General features: G+C 43.3%; 1 protein-coding gene across 1 annotated transcript in view; it reads right to left on the bottom strand.

Annotated features, from left to right (window-relative positions):
* Window positions 1-3,395: 3,395 nt before the first annotated feature.
* The window catches only part of LOC114642070 (uncharacterized), a 49,043-nt gene continuing 29,086 nt past the window's right edge, over window positions 3,396-23,352 (bottom strand). Inside the window, exon 2 of the mRNA XM_051932313.1 lies at window positions 3,396-4,701. Within this exon, the coding sequence (XP_051788273.1) occupies window positions 3,396-4,691 (1,296 nt within the window). The 5' untranslated portion in view covers window positions 4,692-4,701. The remainder of the gene's footprint in view (window positions 4,702-23,352) is intronic.

Genomic DNA, 23,352 nt, shown 5'->3' with positions numbered 1-23,352 from the left:
GGGGTGTACTTACTTTCTCACATGCCTCTATAATGTATACTAAGAGTAAGGTGCTTCATTTTTTTCTCCCGTCCATCAACCACCTAGCAGTTGGGATCAGAAGCAACAAAGACCGATATCTCTAGTGGATGTGCAGGTGATGCACATCTCCCATTCATGGATTGCCTTCCTCAAGAATTCCCTACATTGTTTTCCCTTTGCTTTTTCTGCCATACTAGGGGGCTCCGCCCCCTGCTCGCTTCGCTCGCCAACCCCTGGCGTTGGGATATGACAAAGAGTGAGATGTATGAATTAGATATAGAATAGTGTGCAGCTTTGGATGATGCGCATAGAAATAACAAATAAAGTATCAAGAAGCGGAAAGCAAATGTCTATGCGTTGGAATGTAGGTGTGTTGTTTTTATCAGGACGTAAATGTAGAACAATATCTCTGTGAAATGGAGGCTCACCATCTTTACTTTGAAAGACAATTGCCACTTCATTAACGACGGGCAGATTGTATCGTCTTGGATCTTGTTCTTTGTCCTTTATCAAGACCAAAGCAATTGTAGTTGCCGCTATACATTCTGCATTTGCTTTTGTATTTGCCTCCTTTTCAACTTCATGTAGCATTTTTATAGACTTAGCTAATGGGTGATTGTTTATGACATGAGTGACGTTTCTCATTATAAGCTGTGTGCATTGTTTGTTTTCAGGAAGGTTTATGCGCTGATAGATTGCCTCATATGGATCTAGGATGTAGATTTGTGCATATTTGCGTTGTTGATTTGTTTCAGGGTGCACTGTTCCAATGCGATGCAATATTTGTTCACATATGCGAAAGCAGTATGGGCCATTGCCTTTTGGTGGCCTGATATGTACTCCGGTAGATGCAAAAGCAAATGAACTATTGTAGGATCTGATGCAGTTCATAAAGTTTTTACTTTCAGGCACATCGTTAGTTATAAGCTTCTTTAGATATTCAGGATATGAATGTAAAGGAGGCAGTCTAATTTGACCGTTTTGACAACAACGTGTAAATTCTTCACAACAACGTGTAAATTCATTATTTGTATTGCCAGTTGTTTCTTCTGTGAAGTTAAGTGAATGACAATGATTGCAAATGACATTCATTAATCCCAATGAATTTTCCTCAATAGTGGATTCCTTATTGAAGGCGTTTTCAGCCATTTTGCGTAAGCGTTTAACAGGTGTGTGGCGTTGATGTCTGCGACGGGCATGTTTCGCTTTTTGCGTTTGATTGCCTTTTTGTTGCATGTCCATTATTTGTGACGCGCTATTTTTTTCTTTTTTGTTATTCGCCTCCGCTTTGCGCAAAGTCCGTTTCAGTCTACGCCGTGCATTGTTTGTATCGAGCCTTGTCCGTTTTTGTATGTCGGTCATTTGAGCTTTGTGCTTTCCGCGTCTTGCTTTTTTTTTTTCTGTCAGTTCATTTGCGCGTTGTTCACGTCTCCGTTCATTTATTCTGTCTCTTCGCTCCCTTTTTTGTATGTCTGATACGCGAGCTCTTTCGGTTTGAAATCGTGCTTCTTTCGATGCAGCACTTTGACACGCGCGCTGAATGCGTCTACGTTCATTGTGTCTGTCCATTTCGGCACGTCTCTGTAACGGTGTCACTTGTGCTTTGCGTTTTTTGATCCAAGACATTTTTTCTCCCAGTGTTTCAGAAGCGCGTTTGATGCGCCGCCGTCTATTTTCTTGTTTCTTTCGTGTTCGTGTGTTTGTTCCCGTTATCCTTTCCGAATCGTTTTGTACCCGTGACCGTGTATTCATGACTTGTTTCTTTCTTAGCATGCGAAATATGGATAAGTAATAAGGAGGATCGTACTCACTGTTAATATGTATCCTTTTGTGCAGTTGAACGGTTAATAGTGCTTTATTGAAAGGACATCCACCTATGCCGACACCTATGCTGTCTAGTGTGAAGGTGTCGACGTTCACTTTAGAATATGTGGCTTTGGGTGTCACTTCTTATGGATGTGTGGGGGGGATTGTTGTTGCGCGAGCGTCTTCTTTCTTTTTGTGTTCCTGTGTCTTGTTTGAATCCCCCTCTTTGTGTGTGTCCCGTCCCTTGCTTGTAGGGTCTGTGGGGCGGTTTTGTGTTCTTTTTTTTTGTCTTCCATGGGCTTGTTGAATCCCCCTCTTGGTGTGTGTCCCGTCCCGTCCCGTCTCGTGCCTGTAGGGTGGGGGGGGTGTGGTCGTGCCTTGCTGTTGTGCGCTCGTCTGTTCTTTTTTTTTGGTGTGTTTAGTTTCGTGTGCAATGTGTTTCGTTCTTTGCCCGCGTTTGACTACTTTTTTATGTGCCTTTTCCTTTTTTCGGTGCTTGTTGCGACTCATTTCTGTGATTCCTTTTTGTATGTGCTCACTCCTTTTTTCTGTGGTCTTGTCCGCCTTTGTCGCCCTCTTTTGTCCGCCTTTCTCCGACTCTCGCGGACTCTTTTTGCGCCTGCGCCTCTCGCGGACCCTCATCCGCCTCTCTCGCCCTCTTTTGTCCGCCTTTCTCCTCATCCGCCTCTCTCGCCCTCTTTTGTCCGCCTTTCTCGGCTCCTCAGCCGACTCTCGCGGACTCTTTTTGCGCCTGCGCAGTACGTCTTTTTGCAGCTACGGCCCATTGCCGGATGTGCCTGCGTCCATCATCCGGTTTAGCATTCTCGGTTAGTAATGTGGATTCTGTGACTGCCCATCAATAATTTTGAGTGCGTTATTTAAAAGGGTGCGCCCTGTGTTGGCTGGAATTGGCTCCAGCAGACCCCCGTGACCCTGTAGTTAGGATATAGCAGGTTGGATAATGGATGGATGGATCGATGGATGGATTTTTCATAGGTGCTCAGGCGCCCTATAACATATATGAACCCAAAGACGTTTTCTCTAGCATGAAGTGATTGGTGTGGTAGTGGAGCAGCTGCAATCCATGTCAGTGTTCTTCCGACCATATAAGATCAGAGTGAGGAATGTCAGATAGAAAGTGTGAACAATTGTTTCCATGTGTGCAAGTCATTTTAATTACATTCATCAGTTTGGACATCAACTGTTGGAAAACATTTCCCTGGTTTTCATCACAGTATCTGTTGGGGACAATTATCAGAAGTCATTGGTGAAGGAAACAAGGAGGGAAGCAGTATGGTAGAGACAGACCAGGGCTGCTAAAGCAGAATTCCATGGGACCCACACCATTATGACTGAACAGTCTGCAGGGACACATACGAGTCCTCAGTTTCTTTGGTGGGATTTCAAAGCAGAAAGCTACTGGTGCTTCATGGACGTTGTTCCAAGACATGAACACATGCCTGTGCAGCATTTGGCCTAATCCCGTGACCTGTTTCACTTCCCCTTCAAGTGGTAGTTGACTTTTCACGTTTAGAAGGCCGTCCTCCTAAATGAAATTAGCAATGCCCTCAGCTCAAAATGCCACTTTCTCCAATGACTTTATTGACCCTTGGTACCAACTCCTTGTGATATTCCCACAGTTTGGTGTCCACAATTAGCTCCTCTTTGGACAGATGTCCCTGTAAAGGCACCCGCACGTGTACGATCCTGCAGATGTCAAAAGGAACCCTGTATTCATTTCCAAACCTCTTCAGAACAGAGTGCACCGATGTCTGCTCCACTTTACGGGGGTTAACTATGATCTTGGTGGGATTTACAATGTGTTTGCGGTCTGGCTCCCTATGGATGTGTTCCATGATATTTATTCCTGGTACTTGCCTCCACAGTGACAGATTGAACCTTCCGCTATCGTCAAACACGTTATATGGATAGATGTGGTTCTCTACTAGGAACACGCACGTGTCAGGCTGTTTCTTTTCCAACTCATCCATCATCAGGTTCAGATTTGTGTGCTGGTAAGGAGCAATGATCTCATCAATGTCATTAAGAAGCAAGAACCTGGACTTGTACATGTTGCGATAAATACAGTCATTGAGAGTTGTGAGCTGGCCGAAGTAGTGAATGTCCCCACCGTGCTCTTCAAATCTCCAGCCACGTGAAGGATTGAGGAAGTGAGAGATCGGCCAAGGGATCACCTCCAACATGTCCTCGTTTACATAGTAATGCAGGACCTTCTCCAGCATGTGGCTGCTGCTGGTGTTGTAGATCACTACTCTCCCGATCCCCAGTATCTTGTACACCTCCATGGTCTGGATGAACTGCAAGACATTGTTGTAGTCCCCAAAGAGATTGGAGATACAGACGGTCAAGTCTCGCTCAAAGCCGTTGTTACGCTGCTGCAGGTTTTGAATGGGCATCAAGCTGTCATTATTCTGCATGGACCCTTGTGTTTGAAGGCCGACATGTGTGGCCTTACACCTGTAAGATGTTTCACAAAAAACATCCGCAGTTACGAATGGGAAGCCAAAGTTGTCACTGTGCTGCTCTACCTGAGCTGGGGTGGTGAACGGGACGCCCTTGTTGCAGTTAAAAATGCACTGAAGTTTGTGTGGCCCTGGTCTGTAGAACATGGTGATGATCCGAACAGTTCCCTTTCCTTTTCTTTCATCCAAGTAGGCAGACACTTGAAGATGCCTGGTGCCTTTGATGGGATAGATGGTCTCATTAAGGAAGAGAAGGCTGAGGTTAGGGCCCAGGTAGAGAAACACTGGGCCCCCTCGCAAGTCATTGAAAACCCAGAGGACAACGAGCAGCACAAGGAAGAGGAAAATCCAGAATGTCTGTTTAAGGTTCTTACTAGACATAGTCACACAGCTGCAAAACAAACAGAAGAAATCATTAGCAAAGAAATCGGTTAAACGCATGGCCCACATGGTATTAGGCTGCACACTTCAAACAATGAATGAATTGCAAGTCAATGAAATTTGTGAGAGATCTGGAAATATCCATGTTGTCCATATGAAGCTATCATGAAATTTTCAAGATGTCTTAAATCCATAATGGCTTGGAGTAAATTGAACCAAAAGTTACAAATATCCTCTGTGAATTTCAAAAGGTGCACAACAAAAAGAATGGTTGGTAGGCAGGCTGAGGGGTCACTTAATGAGCGTTGAACCAGAAAGCAAAACCAACACATTGAGCAAGGCCATAGTCTTCGGCAATGGGATTTTAGCACTAAAGTCTTCTTAGAAGGGCCTTATAGCTTCCACTATGCTAGTGTGGCCACCAGGGGGCAACTCCTGACACAAGCGCACAGACACGAGTCTCTGTTTAAATAAAAGGTTGAATTTTGCGAATCCCGTTACACAGATCTCCAAAGGGGACAACTTAACACAAAGCACTCTTCAATGACTTCCTCCTCACTTCTGCTCCTCCCAGGAATATTTTGTCTGCTTCCTCCCGATTCTGGCTCTAATGTGCTGGAGTGGGATTGCTTCTTTTCCATGGAACCCAAGAACTTAAGGTGTCATGAGATTGTCCCTCGGAAGCATTTCTGGGTATGGCTGATACACCATGAAGAAAGAATGAGTACCTGAACACCCCACCCCACCCCAAAAACCCCTGGCGTACCTCACAGCACCAAACAAGGCTGCTGCCCCACAAGACTACAATACCCAGCCTGCCTTGCGGGTGTCTGTGTGGAAATCCGAGCCTGGGTATACTGCCTCCCAGTGTTTTGGGGAGGAAACCAACCTGAATAAATTGTCATTACAGTGGCCTCCAGGCTGGGTAAGGATCCATGTTCTGACCCAGATGGGATGACAGTCCATGCCTGCCATCCATCACACTAGTTAGATTGCCAAAGGCAGAATACAGCCAACCAGTCAGTGACAGTCAAATGGTCCAAAATAGAAGGTTATGGCCAGAGAAATGATCGACAGAATCCAAAAGATAAACGCCAAATACAAAGTCAAGAAACAATAACCCACCTTGCCAAAAAAAAAGTCTCACCATAAATTACTTTCACTGCATTAGCACATTTTCATCTATCTGTAAGCTTTCTGTTCGCGTGGCAAAATGTGTGTTTCAGCGCAACAGTGCCACCTCCTGGACGACTTTATGTTTAAAATAAGAGAAGTCGATCGCTGTAACTGCTGTTCCTGGATAACTAAACAGGTTTGATCGAGTCTGTCTGTAGCTTGATTACCTGGCATTGATATTTGTGCGTTTGCTGTATTTACTTATTTCTGTTTAGAAACCACACAGATGCCCGCAAATCTAACAAAACCAGCCGTCAGCTATAAAGGTTCAAACTACACGGTGGTGAAGCCGCTGCTCTTTCTGCTGGATGATCAAGCGACGTACGGGCGTCCTTGTTAGAGAGACAGAAATAATTAAGAGACACGCAGCATGCACGTGAGCACGTATTATGGGATGTCAGCGGAGATGTAAGATTCATGTGTGTTTGTTTTACTTTGTTTGTTAATTTCCTTAAGGAGTTATAATAATGGCAACAGTTGAGAATTTCTAATATACCAAATCAGTTACGAAGTGTGTGTTAATGACTAGAGGTGGATTTATTTGCATTTGACTTGTATTGTATGTTTGTTATACGTTAAGTTAAGATGCCACGTTGTTTAAAGTGTACTGTTTAGCGCTTATATGTTGGGAATGTGCCTTAGTGTTATTTACATTCAGCAATATCCTTTCAATAACAGTTTATGTTTTTACACCAATGTACTTTACTATTAGTTTGTTGATACTGTTTACTGATAAACTTTACTGATGTGGATCTTATACTGCCGATAAGCTAGCGCCTAATTTGAGTAATACAGACATCTAGTGGACTTTTGTGTAATTTACCAATAAGTTTTATGTATTTTTTTTTTATTGTAGACCAGACAAACCAAACCTATTTAAATACTTCGAATAAATAAGTCAATTTCACTCTAAGGTGCAGTGCGGAATTCTCTGCCTCATTTACCAATGTCCTGACCGACACTACAAGTCCTGAACTCCTCACAGATACAGTAGTCCTTTGCTACAGTCCTACACTAAGAACCTTTTAAAGATTTCTCGAAGTGCATCACAGATATCACAATAAGAGGTATATGTAGGACTATCTGTAAATCATTTTATTATATAGTCAAATTATTAAGCTATATCTTTAAATTATATAAATATATCCAGAAACAATTTACAAGTAATATTTTTATATTTCAAGATATAATTTAAACGATGTGAATGTGTCTCTAAATGATTTTTTGGCTTCCCATACATTACCAATTTAATACCAGTTTGTTAAAAAATAGCATTACACGTTAAATTTGCCGTTTGTTTGCCAGTGTGAATGCAAAAAAAAAGAGAACTAAGCGCCATTAATGGACAACTGAAGAACATCTATTACATCCAGTAGTATAATTTGCTTTTACCGTCTTAATTTTATTTACTTGATAGCCGTTTTACTTTGTAGAAGACGGGCTGACATGAAATTGATCAACGGAGACCTCTGCGGTAACGTTTGCAGTGCGCCATCTACTGGAATGTTTTTTAATGCATGTACTTAGAAGGGCAGCAATGTAGATAGATAGATAGATAGATAGATAGATAGATAGATAGATAGATAGATAGATAGATAGATAGATAGATAGATAGATAGATAGATAGATAGATAGATAGATAGATACTTTATTAATCCCAAGGGGAAATTCACATACTCCAGCAGCACCTTACTGATACAAAAAAAAAAATCAATATTAAAATTAAAGATTGATAATAATGCAGGTAAAAAAGAGACAATAACTTTGTATAATGTTAACGTTTACCCCCTCAGGGTAAACATTTCTAAATGACTCTTTGCTTTTGTTCTGCTCATTTTGTTTCTCCATCCAGAGTCTCCATTCATCCTTAGCAATCAGGGCTGCCCGATCTGCACAAAGAGCACTTGAGCCAGGGCCAAATCTGAAAACTGAAATTGGCGTCTGATTTCACTGCCACCGTCTCTGAGGATTTGCCACCCATTCACAAACGCCTTTTGTAATCTGATCGTGTTTTATTTGTATCCATTGATATTTCTTATCCTGCGGTGGGTTGGCACCCTGCCCAGGATTGGTTCCCTGCCTTGTGCCCTGTGTTGGCTGGGATTGGCTCCAGCAGACCCCCGTGACCCTGTGTTCGGATTCAGTGGGTTGGAAAATGGATGGATGGATGGATATTTCTTATCCACACACAGTGGACTATCCATTACAGAGTGACTGTTTATAAGACAGACAGCATAAATATAAGCATCTTGTAAAATACTTTTTGTGAGAGGGCACTGAAACACCACCAAATTAGGGCTAGGGTTAGGGTTAGATAGATACTTTATTAATCCCAAGGGGAAATTCACATACTCCAGCGGCAGCATACTGATAATAACAATATTAAATTAAAGAGTGATAACAATGCAGGTATACAGACAGACAATAACTTTGTATAATGTTAACGTTTACCCCAGAGTGGGATTGAAGAGTCGCATAGTGTGGAGGAGGAACGATCTCCTCAGTCTGTCAGTGGAGCAGGACGGTGACAGCAGTCTGTCGCTGAAGCTGCTCCTCTGTCTGGAGATGATCCTGTTCAGTGGATGCAGTGGATTCTCCATGATTGACAGGAGTCTGCTCAGCGCCCGTCGCTCTGCCACAGATGTTAAACTGTCCAGCTCCATGCCTACAATAGAGCCTGCCTTCCTCACCAGTTTGTCCAGGCGTTAGGCGTCTTTCTTCTTTATGCTGCCTCCCCAGCACACCACTGCGTAGAAGAGGGCGCTCGCCACAACCATCTGATAGAACATCTGCAACATCTTATTGCAGATGTTGAAGGATGCCAGCCTTCTAATGAAGTATAGTCGGCTCTGTCCTCTCTTACACAGAGCATCAGTATTGGCAGTCCAGTCCAGTTTATCATCCAGCTGCACTCCCAGATATTTATAGGTCTGCACCATCTGCACACAGTCACCTCTGATGATCACAGGGTCCATGAGGGGTCTGGGCCTCCTAAAATCCACCACCAGCTCCTTGGTTTTGCTGGTGTTCAGGTGTAGGTGGTTTGAGTCGCACCATTTAACAAAGTCATTGATTAGGTCCCTATACTCCTCCTCTTGCCCACGATAGCAGTGTCATCAGCGAACTTTTGCACGTGGCAGGACTCCGAGTTGTATTGGAAGTCTGATGTGTATAGGCTGAACAAGACCGGAGAAAGTACAGTCCCCTGCGGTGCTCCTGTGCTGCTGACCACAATGTCAGACCTGCAGTTCCCGAGACACACATACTGAGGTCTGTCTGTAAGATAGTCCACGATCCATGCCACCAGGTATGAATCTACTCCCATCTCTGTCAGCTTGTCCCTAAGAAGCAGAGGTTGGATTGTGAATTTACAATGTGAAACAGTACTAGTGCTGCTGCCTCACGGTAAGCGAGTCAGGGTTCACATCTTGGTTCGGTCCTACATGGAGTTTGCATGTTCTCCCTCGTGCCTGCATGGCTTTCCTCCCACTAACTAAAGCCTTGCAGGTTAGTTGAATTGGTAATACTAAATTGGCCCTAGTGGGTGTTTGGTGTGTGTGTTTGTTTATGCTGTGATAAACTGGCGCCATGTCCAGTGTTTGTTCCTGCCTTGTGCTAGTTGAATAATGTCCACTCTGCAGAGCAGTGAACCACCCTGGGCCTTGTCTTAGTTATTTTGCCTTTTGTTCGCTTCTAGGTTCTTGTGCCATCGAGCGCCTGTTTATTTTGGGACTCTGCAGTTTTTGAAAGGCGCGACCCGGTTGGTTCCCCAACATTTCTCTTTTGGATGTTGTGTTCCTAGGTCTATTGATTGAGTGCATCACTTATGCTGTGAGTCTGTATCTTTGTTTTTTATGTTACTTCCACTGTATGCATCTAAATCTCCCCTTGGGATGAATTACGTTTATATAACATAAAGTAAAATTCTGTCAAAAGAAACGATGATTGGATCACTGAAAAAAATCAATGAAAGTGACGAGCTCCGAGTCACGCCGAGATTCCTGACCATGACTCTGGGTGCAAGGGTCAAGAACAAGACTTGGAGACAAATCTGAGGAAGGAGAACCAGAAGGCAAGTACAGGATACCCGACTGTGAAAGCGTAGATTTTAGGTGGTGAGCATTCATCCAGCATGAGATGGCAGAGAGTCAGGGATTAGAAGAGAGGATGTGCATGAAAATGAGATCAAGTTGATAACCCAGGAACATAGAGAAGAAGATGGAGATGTCAGAAGTTAAAGGAAGAGAGAAGGACAATGAAAGCAAGTTAGCTGGGTGAGTCAAAGATTATGTTGAAATCTCCTAGAAGGATAACCGAGTCTGAGGTTAGGGAAACAGAAGAGAGTGAAGAAATGAAGCGTGTCCAGAAAATTCCCATGTGGACCTGGAGGGTGATGGCTCTGAATGAGAAGAAGGAAGAAAGGCAAGGTTACCTGAGCACCATGAAATTCAAAAGAAGAAACGGAGAAGGTGCTCAGGCGATGGGGAGTAGTGAAAATCCAGGCGAGAGCAGGGTCGGATTTACCAGCAGCAGAGGTGTCCTTAGGGTTATGCGGGGCCTATGGCTGACCAACCCCATGTGGGGCCGGTTACGTCAAACGCCGTTACTGGTATGCGTGGACTGTATAAACTTGTGCGTGAATTTAATAAGAATAATGTTAGCATACACCAGATTTTCTCATTACAGTATTCAGCTAAAATTTTTACAAGATAACACGTGGACTTTATCAAAATATAACAGGAGAATATAACTTGACAAATCCGTTCGAACGGGACACATGGACCTCAAAAGCAAGGCCCCCTTTAGGCATGGGTCCTAGGGCAGTCGCCTCACTTGCCAACCCCAAAAACACTGCTCTTGACCAGCAGGGTGTTCTGGGTACGCACCCAGGTGGCAGCAAAGGTCCTTTTTATCGATAGCTCAATGATACAACTGGGTATCTGCTAGATGAAACAACCAACGGAGCCGATCGAGTCTCACGCCAGAATCAAGAGTGAAAATTACCACACTGCGTTAAACCAGAGGGCTCCCAGAACCAGGCTTAGCTCAGACAAATAGTACCATCCCTGGGCAAGAGGGGGCGCTGTCACTAACAGTCTCCTCTCCTTTGTTCCACAGCCCAGGAAACATGTCCAAAATCTGACGGAAGTCCCGCCTCCTGTGGTCCCGGAGACATAAAAAGCAGAAGCCCCCAGGAAGATGGCTTCTTTCTTAAGAGGACCATAGAAGAAAGACGAGCTCAGACGAGCGTTACTTGATTTTTAGGTGAGAATAATTTGTCGCCCTTTCGATTTTTTTGACCTTGAGTTGTGTTGCTTTCGGGGACAATTTCTGCAATCGTTTTCCGTTTTGAGTTCAGAAGTAAACGGGGTAACCAAAGTTGTTCCCCAAAATGTTTGTACTGTTTTCCCTACCACCTTCTCGCCACTGTCACAATTTGTAAACTCTCTGTTAAGAAGCTAAGTTACCCGGAGGCTTGTGGGGGTCTTAATCCGGCCTTGTGTGAAGGGAACAAGAGAATCGGAGTGCCGTCCAGACGCACGCGGAGTGTGAGAAAACCTTTAAGTGGTGAGAAGACGGCAGGTGTTACGGGAACGTGTGAAGTGTGTGACGGTGCGGGTCCTGCTCCATGTACCCTCTTCCAGTTTTGGGAGCCCTTTGAACCCAACGCCGTCAATAACGTAACCGAATGAGCTGACAGATGGGGACAAAACACATGCTGAGCAACGGGATGGTGCAAAAGTGTTTTTATTAACAATGAAAAAAAAAATCAAAACAGTTTGTGTCCAAAAGAAAGTTCATAAATAATCCATAAAAACAGTGAAAAATCCAAATGTTTAAAACCAGGCTAAAAACGAGAATCAAAACACCAAGTCACTAAGTCATACAAGTCAAGCCAAACTCTTTCCAAATCTTCCAGCTCACCCATTGCTCGCTCAGCTGGTAAGGCTCCAGTAGCCACGGTCCTCTCAATCCTGACCCCCGTGTTGGCTGCATCTGCCAGACCACTAGGGGTCAGTTGTCATCTCGTCATCCTTCATGCCCAAGTAGTCGTCCCTCGGATCCCTGAAGAGGACGCCACCACGATTGCACCCACTACTCAGCAAAATCAGTGAGTACGATCCATCCCTTGAGCGCCGATCCCTCGCTCTGTCGCGGGACGCCTGACCGTGCTGCCTTTTCTCTCTATAGCTGGCTGTCTCATCCTCTTTTTCTGCCCCAATGCCACACTCTCAATCACGCACCGCAGGAAGCCAATGAAGCAATTGAGAACAATAGCACCTTCACCTGTAGTTGCGTCTCACCCCAATTACCTCATCAACTCTCCGCGGTTACGCGAGCGCACCCATGGAAATCACCGTCTTCCTGGGAGAATTTGAAGATTTAGAAACCTCTTTGTCCTCGACTGTTCACCTCACCACAATTTGACTGTGGAGATCTACAGAGACTTCCTTGGACTACATGGCCTGGTTTTTTCTATTGACTTGCAGTGTGAATTGTGGGACCTTCTTTCTGTACACAGGTCCGCGTGTACTTTTCTTAACGATGTCCAGTCAGTTCAATTGGCCAGACCTGGACTCCCATCAAGTTCTAGAAATATCTCCAGAAGAATGAAAGCAAACAGGAGGCGCTTGAGCACAATTTGGAGGGGCACAGCAAAAGGGTCTGAAAACTTCTAGAAAGGAGAGATTTCAGGTTTTGATTTTTAATACAGTTGCAGACCTTTCAGAAAACACTATGTTTTTCACTTTGTCATTATGGGGTATTGAGTAGTGGTTGATGGGCCAAAATGCCAATTTTATTCATTTAAACTTAAATAATAATAATAAAAATAATAACAATGAAATAATTGTTAAAAATAAATAATAATTCTTTCCATTTATATAGACCTTGTCTCACTACTCAAAGCACTTCAGTGAGTGGAGAGCCACATCAACCACCACTAATGGGTAGCACCTTCCTGGAAGATGCAACGGCAGCCATTTTTATGCCAGTACTCTCACCACACATTAGCTGTTAAGTGGTAAAGTGGCGAGAGAGGGGGGGGGGCAATTAGGGACAGGGAATGATTAGGGGTTCCAGAATGACCAGGTCATGGAGGGTAATTTAGCCAGGACATCGAGAAACACCCTGTTCATTACGAAGGATGCCTTGAGATCTTTAATGACCACAGAGAGTCGAGACATAAAACCGAGATCTAATCTGAAGGATGGCACCACTTTTACAACACAGTGTCTCCACGTCACTGCACTGGGGCATTGGGATCCACATTCAGAGCACAGGGTAAGTGTCCCCCGCTGGTCTCACCAACACCTATTCCAGTATCAGCCTAAGCTTTGTCTAGATGGTCTCCCATCCAAGTACTGGCCGGGCCTGAACAGGGTTAGCTTCAGATGGGTGACATGTTCTGAAGCGCAGGTGGAACGGCTGCTGATCCGCAAGTCTACAACATAAAAACGTCAGCAGAACGTGAAGGGGGCTGAACAGTTTCTGAATCCACTGTGAGTATATACTCAAACTTGCTTATATTTATCTTCCATGAGTAAAGGTTTATGTAAGCTCATTTATCACCATTAAACAGACTTATCAGTTAATTGGTTTTAAAGCAGATATTGACACTGCCAAGCCCTTCAGAGACTGTGGTAAACCCAGCTATGTGTTGGATTGTATGGCTTCCTCTGAAATGTTGGCATTTCATGAAGAGAGTTGCTCATTTCAAATATATAGCCCAGAAATAAATATTATAAAATATTATTTGTGCCGATTGTTTCAGGTAATAAGTCATTGTGGCCATCATATTTTGTGATATAAATCATGCACTACACTTACCTATAAATGAACAAAATTCAACGATTAGACTCTTTAGAAGGCAGACATGTAAAAGGGTACTTTGTAGGGTAATACTGGCCTGGTCGAGTGTTGGATCAGTACAAAATCAGACTTCCGTATTGATACCACTTTCAGACTTCAGTACCGGAGGCAAAACGGTTTTAAAGCAAATAACGGACAACTCCATAATGTCTTACTTCAGCCTCTTTAGTGCTCCACACAATGAAAAATGGAAGGGTCACAGGACCAGATTGCATACCATCAGAACTGTGGAACAATTGAGGAGAAGAGAGAGTAGATGTGTTGTGCGAACTCATGAAGAAGATCTATGAACAGGAGAGAATACCAGAGGAGTGGAGAAGAGGGATTGTACTCATCAAGAAGAAGAATTAGAACAAGAAGACGATGAAGAAGAAGACAAAAATGATGAAGAATAGCGATATTCACGATTGTGGAAACTACAGAGGGATAAAGCTGATGTCACACAACATGAACGTTTGGGAACGGGTTAGAGACAGAAGGCTTAGTAAAGAGACCACCATAGGGGATGAGCAGTTTTATTTTATGTCAAGGGGAAGCACATCTGATGCAGTCTTTGCATTGAGGCTCCTCAGGGAGAAGCATCAAAGACAAAAACAGAAAGGTCTGCAGGTGGTGTTTCATGATCTAGAGAAGGCTTTATGATAGAGTGCCACATCAAGAGGTCCGGAGGTGCATGAGAGAGAAAGGAGGACCAGAGAAGAACGTGAGGATTGTTTGGGATGTGTCTGAGGGAGTGAGGAGAGTGCCGGGATAACAGACAAAATCCCAGTTCGAGGAGGTCTGCATCAGGGATATTCTTAGTCCTTACCTCTTTGACCTCTGTATGGAGGCCTTGACTTGTGTGATAAAAAGCCAGTTCCCCAGGTGCAGTCTTTGTCCTGATGACATCATGTTGTGTAGCACCAGAAAAGAGGAACTGGAGAGGAAGTCGGAAGAATGGAGAAGGGCTTTGGAAAATAGAGGAGGAGGAGATAAATAGGAAAAGGATAGAATATGTGAGGTTTAATGATGATTAGGATTCAAAAGTTAGCCTGCAGGGATAGTACTGAAAAGAGTGGAGAAGTTTAAATATCCAGTTAGATACAGTGATAACCACAGAGAGCAGTGTGGATGGAACAATTGGAAGAAGATATCAGGAGTACTGTGTGATCAAAGATTTAAGGCAAAGGTTAAAGGTGAAGCTTTTAAGACAAGCAATGATGTATGGAGCAGAGACATGGACGGTAAAGGGAGCGCAGGAGAAGAAGTTGGACATGGTGTAAATGAGAATGTTGAGATGGATATGTGGAGTTAGAAAAACCATCAGGAGGTACAACAAAAGTGGGAGAGAAATCTTAGAAATTACAGGAAAGAAGGTTAAAGTGGCATGGACACATGCTGAGGAGAAACTATGACTATGCGTGTAAAAGAATGATGGGAATGGAAGTACGGGGAAGAGAAAGTGAGGGAAGCAAAAGCAGAGGTAGATGGGTAAAGTCAAAGAAGATCTGAAGGAAAAGGGCTTGACTGGTGAGGAGGTACAGGACCGAGCCATTTGGAGAAGGATGATAAAGCAGATCGACCCCACATAGAAATTGGGAAAAGATGAAGAGGAAGAAGAACAAGAAAAAGAAGACAATTGCTGCCTCCCTATTGCGTCACGCTGTCATGCCACATTATGTTCTGCTTCCCTCTTGATAATCGTGAAGTCCCAATTGAAATAAGGGAAGGCAATTGTATTTAAGAAAGGGGATTCGGAAGTCCTAATCATGTTGAAGTGTGTGGTTTTGTTCCATGAAGTCTACAAAACTGATGTTTTTCCACAAATGCAACAGTAAGGAAAAAGGGGTTTTGAAATGAGACGAAAACTGACGTTTACTGCCAAAAATCTGGTACCATACCATTGTAAAAGTGGACTTCTTCAGTATCTCTCCAGTACTTGTTTACCACACAGCACTAGTTAGTGGACACTTTTAAATTAAATTTCACACTGCTCTCAACCTCTCCTCTCCTCTATTAGAGTCAACCTAATAACTTCTCTAGCATCTTCAACAGCATCCAACCTCTGCTCCTCAGGGACAAGCTGACAGAGATGGGAGTAGATTCATACCTGGTGGCATGGATCGTGGACTATCTTACAGACAGACCTCAGTATGTGCGTCTCGGGAACTGCAGGTCCGACATTGTGGTCAGCAGCACAGGAGTGCCACAGGGGACTGGACTTTCTCTGGTCCTGTTCAGCCATCGGACTTCCAATACAACTCGGAGTCCTGCCACGTGCAAAAGTTCGCTTACGACACTGCTATCGTGGGCTGCATTAGGAGTGGACAGGAGGAGGAGTATAGGAACCTCATCAAGGACTTTGTTAAATGGCGCGACTCAAACCACCTACACCTGAACACCAGCAAAACCAAAGAGCTGGTGGTGGATTTTAGGAGGACCAGGCCCCTCATGGACCCCATGATCATCAGAGGTGACTGTGTGCAGAGGGTGCAGACCTATAAATACCTGGGAGTGCAGCTGGATGATAAATTGGACTGGACTGCCAATACTGATGATCTGTGTAAGAGAGGACAGAGCCGACTATACTTCCTTAGAAGGCTGGCGTCCTTCAACATCTGCAATAAGATGCTGCAGATGTTCGATCAGATGGTTGTGGCAAGCGCCCTCTTCTACGTGCTGGTGTGTTGGGGAGGCAACATAAAGAAGAAAGTCGCCTCACCCCTGGACAAACTGGTGAGGAAGGCAGGCTCTATTGTAGGCACAGAGCTGGACAGTTTGACATCCGTGGCAGAGCGACGGGCGCTGAGCAGACTCCTGTCAATCATGGAGAATCCACTGCATCCACTGAACAGGATCATCTCCAGACAGAGGAGCAGCTTCAGTGACAGACTGCTGTCACCGTCCTGCTCCACTGACAGACTGAGGAGATCGTTCCTCCCCCACACTATACGACTCTACAGTTCCACTCAGGGGGGTAAACGTTAACATTATACAAAGTTATTGTCTGCTGCACCTGCATTGTTATCACTCTTTAATTTAATATTGTTTTTATCAATATGCTGCTGCTGGAGTATGTGAATTTCCCCTTGGGATTAATAAAGTATCTATCTAACCCTAACCCTAACCCTAATTTGGTGGCGTTTCAGTGCCCTATCACAAAAAGTATTTTACAAGATGCTTATATTTATGCTGTCTGTCTTATAAACAGTCACTCTGTAATGGATAGTCCACTGTGGGTGGATAAGAAATATCAATGGATACAAATAAAACACGATCAGATTACAAAAGGCGTTTGTGAATGGGTGGCAAATCCTCAGAGATGGTGGCAGTGAAATCAGACGCCAATTTCAGTTTTCAGATTTGGCCCTGGCTCAAGTGCTCATTGTGCAGATCGGGCAGCCCTGATTGCTAAGGATGAATGGAGACTCTGGATGGAGAAACAAAATGAGCAGAACAAAAGCAAAGAGTCATTTAGAAATGTCATGAAATTGGGCCTCTTTCACAGTTAAAGCTGAAGATCAAAGAATCTCACTTCTGAAAGCTTAAAATATGAGGAGGGATTATAAGGATTTTTAAACAAGGAAATTAAAAAAAACTGAAAAGGTAATGCTGAAAAAATTAAACTGAAGGAATAAGAAATGGTGCTTGGTCAGCTCGACCTCCATCAGGTGGGTCAGTCAAACAGCCATAATGTTCCATCTCTCATCTTCTGTTCATTTTTCTTCAGGTTGGAAAGATCCATCCTTTCTTTTTTTTTTTCTCGGATGTGGCTCGTTGTGAACCCTTTTTTAAACAAAAAATTTACTAGACTACAGTCTGGGCATAGATCCGAATTGTCACTGGGCCACATGTGATTCTCAAAACGAGAATAGGTGTCTAGACATGAGCCCTTAAAAAAAAATGTGCAGCAAACAGCAGTGAAATCCTGCTCTGCAAAGGCTCCACCATTAGAACTTCTTTCTGGTCCACCAGCCCCCAATTTCCACCAGTCTGTGCATTTTTAACTACTGCCGTGGTTTCCTGGAGAGAGCAAAAGATACGGAACACAAAAATCAAAAAGCTAAAACGTGATGCTAAATATTTAGGAGCTCAGTAGCACAGAAGCTAAATAATTATTATCACACACACACACACATAGACCACCACAGCTACTGGGCTCCACACGTTTGAGAAGTGTCTACTCTGTCATGTTGACGATTGTGTCACTATCAGACATAAGTGATAGCAAACTGAGTTTAGATAAACATTGTGGTCTGTGGTTGTATAATGTAAATAAGATCTGCAGAGCCTGCAGCTACAGTGGCATACTGAGCTTCTGTAAAAAGCTCATTGTCTTTACTGGGAGAAAAAGTGTTTACCAAAATAGATCAAGAATAAGCAGCACTTTATAAGAAAAGACAGGCTTTGCAATCAGAATTTAACCTCTTGACAACAAAAGAAACAGGAAAGCTCACTTTAAATTGCAACATGATTATTATGAAAACGGAGAGAAGGCCAATAAGATCTTAGCTCAACAAATACTGTACACAAGCAGGAAGTCTGCTATGCAATTACAGTAATTGCCAACGCAGATGAACATAAAATCATTGACCACAAATATATAACCCACACATTTACAGAGTACTGTAAGTCCTTATACTCTATTCAGTTTAAAGAGGATAAGACACAATCTAATGAACTTATTGACTTATCACAGAAAGCATAGCTACATACTCTTAGTGCAGAGGAACTGGACAAACCTCGGATACTTTTAGAATTAGTAGACGCTATACATTCACTGGGCGGCACGGTGGCGCAGTGGGTAGTGCTTCTGCCTCACAGTTGGGAGATCTGGAGACCTGGGTGTTTGCTTCCCGGGTCATCCCTGCATGGAGTCTGCATGTTCTCCCCGTGTCTGCGTGGGTTTCCTCCCACAGTCCAAAGACATGCAGGTTAGGTGGATTGGCGATTCTAAATTGACCCTAGTGTGTGCTTGGTGTGTGGGTGTGTTTGTGTGTGTCCTGCAGTGGGTGGGCACCCTGCCCGTGATTGGTTCCTGCCTTGTGCCCTGTGTTGGCTGGGATTGGCTGCAGCAGACCCCTGTGACCCTGTGTTCGGATTCAGCGGGTTGGAAAATGGATGGATATACATTCACTTCAGAATTTGGGAAAGCAGCAAGCCCTGATGGCTACCCAGTGGAATTTTGCAAAACATTTTCAAATAAGTTAGCTCCACTATTATTAGCAACATTTAAAGAAGTTGGAAACAACAAAAGTTCTACCTTAAACTTTTTACCAAGCATCAATTTCCTAAGAAAAATAAGGACTTACTACAATGTGCATCATATAGACCAGTCTCACTCTTGAATAATGACATTAAGATACTCTCCAATGTTCTAGCCTGAAGGACTGAGAAAATGCTTCCCTCGGTAATATCACAAGACCAAACTGGATTTATTAAAGGCAGTTCTCTCCGCTTCTAATTTTACACATTTATTTAATGTAATACATTAACTCATTAAAAGTAACAATCCGGAGATCTCATTATCTTTGGATGCAGAAAAAGCTTTTGAAATTGTTGAATGGAACTACCTATTCATCACATTGCACAAATTTGGGTTCGGCCCAAACATTTGTGTATGGATGAGGATGCTCTATTCTAGTCCAGAAGGCTTGGTTTGTATTAAGAAACACTATTTCAGACAACTTCAAAGCAGAATGCGGTACTCGACAAGGATGCGTTCTATCACTATTCTTCTTCTTCTTCTTTCAGCTGCTCCCTTTAGGAGCTGCCACAGAGGATCATATTCTTCCATATCTTTCTGTCCTCTGCATCTTGTTCTGTTACACCCATCACCTGCATGTCCCCTCTCACCACATCCATAAACCTTCGCTTAGGCCTTCCTCTTTTCCTCTTCCCTAACAAATCTATCCTTAGCATCCTTCTCCCAATATAATCCTCTTTAATAAAATTCCTGTGTGTGTCCAGTGTCCGTGTGTGTGTGTGTCTTCTGGTGAAGTGCACATGCGCGGGGTACGGTGCGATGCTTCAAAGGCCGCCTGACGCGTCACACAAGACAGAGATAGTGGGACCTATAAAATATTGCGCGGCTGATCCATTCGGATTTCGGTAAATGAGGTAAGACCTAAAACATAACACACGAAAAATCCAATTGGGTACTGAGACGTGGAGACCAGCTTCCCCAAAGAGGTGGGATTAGTGTTTGTTGTTCACTCTGAGGATGTCAGATTCGCGATTAACAAAGTTGGCCCGGTAAAGTGTAAAGTGTTTTCCTAAATATCTGAAATTTTCATGATATTACAATAGGATGACTTTTAAAAGTAGATTTATTTTCGCGCACATAAAATCCGTTGCTGGGGAGACGCCATACATACAATAATCAGCTACACGCCAGCACAGATTAAAATACTTGCTGGAGAGACGTATTACTGTGAGAGAAAATGAAAGGCACACAATACAGTGACGCATATTACAGCCACATACAAGGCAGTATTACTGTAACAGAAAATAGACGGTCCTTTGCCATTTAATGTGGACTGTTCCTACTAATGTTTATGCACTACTATTCTAGCGCCCGTTATTGTAACGGGCTTAATGTCTAGTAATAATAATAATTCATTACATTTATATAGTGCACTCAGCATCTCTCCTCTGCACATGTCCAAACCAACGCAATCTCGCCTCTCTGCCTTTATCTCCCAACAGTCCAACTTGTGCCGACCCTCTAATGTCCTCTTTTCTAAGCCTATCCATTTTTGTCACACCCAATGCAAATCTTAGCATCTTTAACTCTGCCACCTCCAGCTCTGTACCACCGTCTCCAACCCATATATCATAGCTGGTCTCACTACCATCCTGTAGACCTCCCCTGTCACTCTTGCTGATACCCATCTGTCACAAATCACTCCCGACACTCTTCTCCACCCATTCCACCCTGCCTGCACTCTCTTTTTCACCGCTCTTCCACAATCCCCATTACTCTGTAAAAGTATACGTTTTACTTTTACTCTTCTGCCCGGACGTGAACTCCGCTCTGTTGGCTTAGGAAACGACAGCTCTATGCGTGCGCCACCAGCCCATTGCTGTTTGCGATTGCCTTTGAGCCATTGGCTCCTGCATCGGATATAAAGGGGATTATCAGAGAAGGTCTTGAACAAAAAACATCACTATATGCAAACAATATAGTACTGTATGTATCTGCCCCACAAAATTCCTTGCCAACAGCCAGTCCTAAAATCAGTAGCAGATTTTCAAAAGATATCTGGACTCAAAATCAGTTTGAATAAAAGTGTGCTTTTTTTCCAGTAAACTCTCTAGCACGCAATATGAGACTAGATCAGTTTAAATATCACAAGTAAATATAAAGCTCTTTTTCAACAATATTTTGCTGTCTGCATGGAAAAAATTAAACAAGATATGAAGAGATGGTCTGCCTTACATCTCACATTAACAGAATGAATTAACACTGTCAAGATGAACATCCTTCCCAAGCTTCTTTTTCTGTTTCAAAGCACCACCATATGCATTATCAAATAATGTTTTTAAGAAATTAGATTCAATCATAACCTTATTAATTTGGAATCCGAAACATCCACACATCCAAAGGGTGACTCTACAACGACCTAAAGCAGAAGGTGGCATGGCACTAACCTAACTTTCAATTTTATTGCTGGGCGGCAAAGATACACACCATAAAGACCTGAACATCGGCATACACAAGCCTGGTCTGCAATAGAATTAAAATCTTGTAGTACTTCCTTAAATTCCATGCTTTGTGCCCTAGTAAATACAAATTATCATTAATACACCAATAATCCAATTGCCCTTTCAGTCACTCAACGGAATCAACATAGGAAGCACTTTAAGACAGAAAAGCTCTAATTTGTTGCACCTCTACATGACGGCTACACTTTTCCACCCTCTCAAACATACACAGCATTTAATGTCTAGAAAACGTCCAGAATTAAACCGCTTAGAGGACTGTACATAGATAATGTCTTTGCATGGTACGAACAATTTAACTTCTCATCAACACGATTTTTCCACTACTTTCAAAATTAGAAATTTTGCTAAACAGAACCTGCCCAATTTTCCTCACCTCCCACCTATTTCTATTGCAGAAGAAATATTGATCAGTCTTGAAGACTTCAGATAGCATCTCTACAATTTGTAAAAACATTTTAAAGTCCCTCCCTTTCAAAGATCGCAGGGTACGATGGGGAAAGGATGCGTCACTTAATTTTTCAGAAAAGCAGTGGAAGACAGCCATGCACAGCTCCTTAGCCCTCAAATCATTCAACTTAACATCTTTTATCGAGCGCATTTTGTCTTCTTTAAAATGGTCCAAAATGTCTCCAGGGCAAGATTCAAGATGCGAACATTGCAATCGAGCTCCAGCCTCATTGGGCCACACATATTGGGCTTGCACCAAATGAACATCATCCATCCATCCATTTTCCAACCCGCTGAATCCGAACACAGGGTCACGGGGGTCTTCTGGAGCCAATCCCAGCCAACACAGGGCACAAGGCAGGGAACCAATCCTGGGCAGGGTGCCAACCCACCGCAGGACACACACAAACACACCCACACACACACTAGGGCCAATTTAGAATCGCCAATCCACCTAACCTGCATGTCTTTGGACTGTGGGAGGAAACCGGAGCGCCCGGAGGAAACCCACGCAGACACGGGGAGAACATGCAAACTCCACGCAGGGAGGACCCGGGAAGCAAACCCAGGTCCCCAAGATCTCCCAACTGCGAGGCAGCAGCGCTACCCACTGCGCCACCGTGCCGCCATGAACATCATTCTGGATCAAAATCTTTAAATGCCTATCAGACGGCCTTGGTGTCACAATCCCTCCTAATCCATTAACAGCTGTGTTTTTTGGACCACCAGATGGGATTAAAGTGGAGATGGACAAACAAACTGTAATTGCCTTTACTTCACTATTGGCATGCAGACGTAGCTTGCTCAAATGTAAGAATCCTAGCCCACCTCTTTTAAGTCAGTGGGTAACTAATGTTCTGTACTATTTGAAATGGGAAAAAGTCAAATTATTGTTTAGAGGATCTGTTCAAAAATTTAAAAAAAAATAATATGGAATTGGCTAATCAATAACATCTTCCATTTCGTGGAAACGGACACTCTTCCTTCATTGCTGCTTCAAAAGATTTGTTCTTGTTGTTGGCTCCCCACTCTTGGGTCTCTTGAGTCAGGGTTGAATTTTGGTTTGTTAAGTTTCACTTGATTGTATGGATTGTTATTTGCTTTAAATTAAAATCAATTAAAATATTTATAAAAAAAAAAATAAAAGGTTTTACTTTTCTTCCATCCATTTCACAATGTGTGTTTTGTCAGACTTTACTCCAGGTATTTCAAATTTCCTTTCACTTTTCAAAGATGTGTACATGCGCCAGTTTTATGGACGATTCTAAATTGCCCCGTATGGGTACATAATAAAATGGCATCCAGCCTGCCTTATACCTGATGCTGTTAGGATGCACTCTGCTCCCAAGACTTACATTAAGTGGGGTTCAGGGCATTTTGTTGTGATTTTTCATAAAGATACGTCATCCCATGATGTTTTGAAGAGCCCACTGTGAAGATGCGAGTTGGGACGAGACAC

Source organism: Erpetoichthys calabaricus, chromosome 9 (assembly GCF_900747795.2).
Source record: "Erpetoichthys calabaricus chromosome 9, fErpCal1.3, whole genome shotgun sequence".
In the NCBI taxonomy this organism is placed as follows: domain Eukaryota; kingdom Metazoa; phylum Chordata; class Cladistia; order Polypteriformes; family Polypteridae; genus Erpetoichthys; species Erpetoichthys calabaricus.
The sequence above is the reverse complement of the archived record's forward strand: the minus strand, read 5'-3'. Positions and strand labels throughout refer to the sequence as shown.